The sequence below is a fragment of the Penaeus chinensis genome, chromosome 11, assembly GCF_019202785.1.
Source record: "Penaeus chinensis breed Huanghai No. 1 chromosome 11, ASM1920278v2, whole genome shotgun sequence".
NCBI lineage: Eukaryota > Metazoa > Arthropoda > Malacostraca > Decapoda > Penaeidae > Penaeus > Penaeus chinensis.
The window spans coordinates 7,756,222-7,763,721 of NC_061829.1; the positions used below are offsets into that span (position 1 = coordinate 7,756,222).

Consider the following 7,500-nt stretch of genomic DNA (forward strand, 5'->3'; position numbering starts at 1 on the left):
TTTATTGTTTGGTCTTTTGTTGGCAATACAGACTAATTCATCTGATAACCTGATATTAGACATGATTTGTTTTAACAAATTGTAAGAAAATTGGTGTATTTCACTTTGCAGAAAACATGTGAGATGGACGAAGAAAGTCAGCTGGAAGGAGATTTTGCAACACATGTGACTAAAATTGTTTCCCAAATCAGATTGCCTCTGCACTCACAAAAGATCAGAGAGGTGAGAATAAGCTGCATATCCTGTGCTTTTGAAATTATGCGTGTAAAGTTCATATATTTATTTATATATTTAAATATTTGTTCTAGATGTGTAAATTTATCTGATTTTATGATGATTAGGCTTTTTATTATTCATTATTTGTAATAATTTGTCTAAAATAATTCAGGAGAAGATAACCCATTTTGAAATCTTTTAAAAATACAGGCTTGGGCAGGTGTAGAGGAGACGGCTTCATTAATTGAGGAAAAAAAGAATCTGGATTGGGCAGCTGTGGAAAAGGAAGTGTACTTATCTTTAGCATTATTAATAGCCCAGTTGGCAGCTCTAACTCACAAGGGCTCTGAGTTGGCCCTTATTACTCCAGGATCAGACCCCCATGCTATTGCAAACAGCTTTAGAGAGTAAGTAGCAAGTTCATGGTATTATATGGTAATGGTGCAATTTCTCTGACCTGTTGTCATTGTATGTCATTACATGTTGGCCCCCCAAAAAAAAAGATGTGGGAAACTAAATCTTGGTAGATGAAAAGTTGCGAGTTCTTCCCTTTTTCATGTATAGAGTTAATTTTATTTCTATACCCGTTTCTCAATTTAGGTTAAGCTGTTTGGTCTGTGCTGGTATGGAGAACACAGTGGATAATATATGTGGCCTCATCACAGCCAAAGCCTCAGCTGCCGATCCAGATGTGAATAATACTATCACAAATATGTATTTACAGGTGAGACACTTTTTTTGATAGATTTTTATTTTTGTTTCTATATTTCTACATTCATTTTAGTTTTATTATCATCATCATCATCATCATCATCATCATCATCATCATCATCATCATCATCATCATCATCATCATCATCATCATCATCATCATCATCATCATCATCATCATTATCATTATCATTATCATTATTATTATTATTTTAATTGTTAAAATCATCATCGTCGTCTTTGTCTTCGTCTTCATCATCTTCATCTTCATCATCTACGTCTTCATCTTCATCATCTTCGTCTTTATCATTTTCATTTTCATCTTCATTTTCATCTTCACTTCCACCACCAACCTCGAACCACCAACCACCAATAAAGAAAAAAAATTTCAACACAACTTTATTTGTTTGCAGGGAGCCAGTGGGAATAGTTGTGTTCAAGAAGGCATGATGTTCCTGGCATCTGTACTTCAGTATGCCAACACCAAGCTTCTGGCTGCTGATCTATAAAGAACATTATTTTTGTTATGTAATACTAGTCTCCATTCAGAATCTATGAAGCATATGCACAACCTGTTGCTCTAGTTTATAAAATTGTTTATAATGTAAAAGTGATAATGAGATTAAGATGTACAGTCAAGAACGATTAAGGACTGTGAATATAGAATAGTGCTCCTTTGGAAAGAAATATGTAATATTTATTTTTGGAAGATTTGTATCACTTAGTCTATGAAAAACAGATATATTCTTATCACATCATTTGCCTTCTAGTCGCAAAAGATTAAAAAAAAAAGAAGATAATTGAAATGCGTAAAAATAATGATGCCACAATAATGGTCTGGCACCATATCAGAAACATCAGTATGTAAGAATGAACTTAACTGGATGTACATGCTGATGGTGAATTGAGAATATTGCCAGAGCCACTGTATCTTGTGTTTATAGTAGCATAATGCTGTGTGTGTTGTAATGGATGTAAACATTCAGGCATCATTTTATTATTCTCTTAAACTTTGAAAAACTTATTTTATTCATCCTAATTGCCTTTCATATATTTACCTCTTGAAGTTGAGAGGGCATTTATACCCTGTCCAGTGTAGTTTTAGTTTATTAATTTGTATACAAATAGGTGGCTCCACAAGTGCTTAGTCATGAAGGAATCCTTTACTAAGCCAACTTGATCTCTCCAATTTACCTTATTCCTTGATTTTTTTTAAAGAGAAGTTTTTATTTCTATTTTATTTTAATAATAATAGTAATAATAATAATAATAATAATAATAATAATAATAATAATAATAATAATAATAATAATTTTGATAATAAAGATTCAAGGAATGAGGTAAATAGGTAAGGTCAGGCAGGCCAAGGAAGTGACTTTGTTGTAAACAAGTGCTTCTGAAGCCATCTATGTGTAGACAAAATTGACAGAACAGGACAATTCATGTACCCAATGTCAGTCGGTTAATCTCATTACTTTAGAGACTTTTTAATGGGATGCTTTGTATATTCATTTGCCCTAGTGGAATTGCATTTTTGAAATACTATTCTAATGTTAACAAAAGTACAGGAATTTCTTTCTAAACTGTAAAAATATGTTGGCGGTATTTATCACATAACGGAATTTATAATCTTTTTGTATGTAAAATGTAGCAGTTACTATTTCAACTTTAATCAGATTACATATTTTAGTAAGAGGATATTGTGTGTGGCATTTTTGTAAAAGTTTTTAAATGTACAGCTTTTTACTTAAAGAAAAGGAAAGTAATAATAATGTGCCTAAAACCATCAGATAGTATTAGAACTGTACTGGGATGCAGTTACCTAACCATAACAGTAAAATCCAGCATGGATTCTTCAGTATTGGAAGCTTTAACTTCTTTAAAAAATATTATGGAATTCATTTTAACATTGGCCATACTTATGCTCTATGACACCTTCTTTGTGTGTGCAGTGTCAATGCATACCCAGCCTTCACCTTGGGTCACAGCACTGCTTTAGCTCTCCAGAAACTATAATATATTTTACTTAACTTTATGAATACAATCCAGTGTTCTTGAAGTTTTGAAAATGTTTATTTTTTATTAAAGGATTTGCAAAACTTTGTGGTTTTAATTAATGTCATTTTACCTGTATATTCCCCCCTAATCCCTTGCCCGTTGTTGTCGTGGGGGGGCTTAAGAGACGGAGACTGAGACCCAATGATGGGGAACTCCCCAACCTTGGGACTCAGCCCTCGACTCAACTAATTTTGCATGGTCTTTTTTCCACTCCTACTTTTTCGTTTGTCCCTTCACCAATCCCTTCTACTATCCACTTCCTAAGGTGTGAGAGCCATGCTGAAAGGATGAAAGACTGACTTTGTGCCAGTCCTGAATGGGCTGAGGGAGCCATGGGCAAGGTATTCCCATGCCTAATATACCTAGCCCTTACTCCTCAATGGGACCCTGAAGGGTGGACTGTTTTTTTCTCCCCAACATACCCGGGGCTTACCATGGCCAATAATGAAGATGTAATTCCACTTTTAGGGGCAATGAGGCTTGCGCCTTCATCAAATAGTCCCAATAATTCAATCTGTCCCGATTCCCTGACCCCAGGCTCTTCTTTGATCATGGCTCCGAACACTACAACTACCCCCTCCTCAATGCCTACTAGTACAGTATCCACCCTAATCAACCCCCAACCCCCAGGAGACATTGCTACTCTCCGAACATGCTCAACTTCAACACCTCTACTCCCACAACCTTCTTCATCAACTACCCCATCTTCCCTTATTACTACCTTACAGCCTTATTGCCCACCTCCCCATAACACTACCCCCCTCAACCCTACTCACTCCTCCACATGCCCTTCTACTACCCCCACCTCTACAAGAATCTTAAATACTCTATTTAGCCCAGCCAAATGGGACCGATTTTTCGTGATACCTCCCACAGCTCCCTACTCTAACAACACCCTTCTCTTCCAGCAATGCCTCCAAAAACAAGTAGACAAAGTCTTTCCGTAGCCGACCCGACCACTCCCGTCTCGTCACAGTAACATCTGAAAACCAAGCCAGAGCATTAGTAAATCTGACTGATCTATATGGCAACCTCATCCCTACAGAACCTCATCCAACCCTCAATACTTGCATCGGAACTGTTTCTATCTCCTCAACAAATTGCCCAATCTATGACAAAGATTGGTCAGATTGTGGAGAAGACTTACTCGCCTGTCTCACGGACTATGATGCGACATCAGTACAATGCTACTCCATTCCTCCCGGAGGTAATAGTAAGAAACCCACTAACATTGCCAAAATTACTTTCCGTAGACATGACCTTCCCTTTAATGTTTACATAGGTGGAGAATCCCTCCCTGTCCGACCATACCAACCTCCTCCTCGTCAGTGCCAAAATTGTTGGCGTTTAGGACACCCAGCCAAACACTGCCGTTCCACAACCAGATGCCCGCTATGTGCCCAACCTGGCCATACTCAATCAAACTGCTCTGCACAATCACGCACATGTGCCAACTGTGACGGCCCCCATAATGTATTTTATAGAGGCTGCCCCACCTACAAATTTGAGTCTGAGGTAGCAACTCTCAGATTCAGACTTGGACTCACTCTACGTGAAGCCAGACAGGAGGCACGTCGACGAGGTTTTTCTCTTACCCCCTACTCCAGCAACGTCGCTCACTCTGCCACTCCCCTACCTCCCAAGCTCCTATACCCTATCCTAAACCTACTCCCCCCTCCATCCAACTTCCCCTCTTCTACCTCCTACCTTCCCCAGTCAAATTCTTTTGCAATCCTAAATCCAGACACTCCAATCTCTACTACAGCCCCAACACCTTCCCCTCTCCCTCCCCGCACTACCCGCAGCAGACAGAATAAACGTTCCACCCCCTCTTCCCCTACCTCACAATCACCTCCACCTTCCTTTGCCCCTATTTTTCAGACACCAGACTTATCTTCCCCCCCTCACAAGAAAACCTTTATCTCACAAAACTCCCCAACCAACTCCATTACAGAAACTCTTGAAGATATTCAAAACTACATAATCGAGTCCCAAACTGACACTTATCCATCTTCAAATTCTACAACTCCCGCTCCCTCCACACTTAAAGTGTCTTCCGATATCCATCCTTCCCCTACTCATATTCCCCCTACACCCAATCCTCCTACCCCATCCCAACAAAACCCATTCCCCCCGACTCCAGCCCCGCCTACATTAACTCTCCCACCATTCCCTTTATCCCTTCCACTCCCTCATGGATACACACGTGAAACCCTTATATCACAAGTACCCTCTTCCCCAGACCCTCTACCTCCTAATACCCCTCCTGATACAACACCATCTCCCCCCTCTCATTCCTTATCCCACCCTCTAGCAATTTCCCCTATGTTCACATCAAACCTACCACGTTTCTCTTTTATCCCAACCACGGATTATTACCCACACTTTAAGACCTTCTTGTATAATTGATGGCAATCTTTTTGGTCAAGTCTCCACACTAATAAATTACATACTGTAAAACTATCAATCTCCTCCTGGTCAGCTCCATTTCATCGGAACAGACGTTGGGAGACGGTTCTCGCCCGCATTGGCCACACCCGTCTAACACACTCCTTTCTGATGTCACAATCCGATCCACCCCTATGATCCTTATGTAATGTTCCTCTTTCAGTCCCACACATTCTATTGTCATGCCCACGTTTTGAAGCAGCCCGTACCTCTACTTTCCCCCACCTATCCTCCCTACATAGACCTCCCAACCTATCAGACATCCTTACAGAATCTCACACTTTCTGCTTTGACAACCTGTTTTCCTTCCTGAAACGCATATATATCCGTCACTTAATCTAACCCCTTTACATAACCTCACCTGACCCTAACCCATTCACTCACCAATTCCTTTGCCCAGCTTTAACAACTAATCACTAACTCAACCACCCTTCACTAACATTTACTATAGTGCTACATGACCTTAGATGTCTAGCACATTTATTTTGCTTATAACCCCCCCATTAACCATTAACCCTTACCTGTATAGTGTATATCTTGTAAGTTAAAAAAAAAAAGTAATTAGGAAAAAGCTACTGCATTTTCAAGAGTGGCAAAAAAATGCATCTATCACATACATATATACATACATACATGCATACATACATATCAGTCAGTCTCTATCTATGACATGCAGACATGTATTAAATATATATATATATATATATATATATATATATATATATATATATATATATATATATATATGATTAAACGTCATGGAGAATCTTAAATTCTTATATATAACATATTTCTGGTATTTGTGGATTATATATATAAATTTATTCATAAGTTGCTCTTGTAGTTCTACCACTAGTTGCAGTACGGTTTTATGGAAAAAGTGTACTGTGGTATTGGTTATACTGATGTCATCACAATACAAACATGTTTAGAAGCAAGCGTCTGCTCTTGAACCTTGTATTACTATATATGAATTAAGATATATAAAGATCCATGATAACCAGGGACATCAACTGGTGGGTGCTGGGGAGGGAGGCAGTTAGTGTACCAGTGTTTTCTGCTTTGTATGTGTATGTAACCATATTCAGTTAGCTCTAAAAGCTGTTGGGGGGGGGGGGGGGGGCAGACAGAGTCTTGGGGGAACTGCCCCCCCCCCCTTACCCCCTACCCCCACAACCTTCTTTATCAACCACCCCATCCTCCCTTATTACTACTTTACAGCCTTATTGTCCACTTCTCCGTAATACTACCTCTCTCAACACTACTCCCTCTTCCACACGTACCCGTCCTTCTACCTCTCCCATCTCTACAAATATCTTTACCCGTCCTTCTACCTCCCCCATCTTTACAAATATCTTAAATACTCTATTTAGCCCAGCCAAATGGGACCGAATTTTCGTGATACCCCCAACAGCTCCTTACTCTGACAACACTCTTCTCTTCCAGCAATGTCTCCAAAAGCAAGTAGGCAAATACTCTTTCCGCAACCGACCCGGTCGTTCCCGTCTCGTCGCGGTTACATCGGAACCCAACCTATAGCATTAATTACCCTAAAATATCTCTCTGGCAATCCCATTCCCGCAGAACCTCATCCAACCCTCAATACTTGTACCGGAACTGTCTCCATCTACCCAACAAACTGCCCTGTCTATAACAAAAATTGGTCTGATTGTGGAGAAGACTTACTCGGCTGCCTCAACGGACTATGATGTGATATCAGAATAGCGCTACTCCATTCCTCCTAGAGGCCATCGTGAGAGCCCCACCAACCTTACCAGAATTAGTTTCCGTAGACATGACCGCCACTTTTGATGTTTACATTGGTGGAGAATCTATCCCTGCCCACTATGTGTCCAACAGATCAGACTGCTCTGAACAATCACGCACATGTGCCAAGTGTGACGGCTTCTCCTTCAAATTCTCCAATACACACTGTAACCGTCATCACTCGCAGCTCAACAAACTAATAGCTCTCCGACATTGGAATATTTGCGGTTTTCTATTCTCACTGACCTCACTCTTCCCTACGCTCCCTTTCTGTCTCCTCTATACTTATCCATCAGAAAA

At 39.8% G+C, this 7,500-nt stretch overlaps 1 protein-coding gene across 2 annotated transcripts in view; it reads left to right on the top strand.

The window, feature by feature from the left end:
* Nucleotides 1-3,026, top strand: part of LOC125030566 (protein FAM114A2-like) — a 9,124-nt gene extending 6,098 nt beyond the window's left edge. For both annotated transcript variants that reach the window (XM_047620682.1, XM_047620681.1), the window contains exons 6-9: nt 112-222; nt 427-623; nt 817-940; nt 1,341-3,026. In XM_047620682.1, coding sequence (XP_047476638.1) covers nt 112-222; nt 427-623; nt 817-940; nt 1,341-1,436 — 528 coding nt within the window. In that variant the 3' untranslated portion in view covers nt 1,437-3,026. The remainder of the gene's footprint in view (nt 1-111; nt 223-426; nt 624-816; nt 941-1,340) is intronic.
* The last annotated feature ends 4,474 nt before the right edge of the window (nt 3,027-7,500 follow it).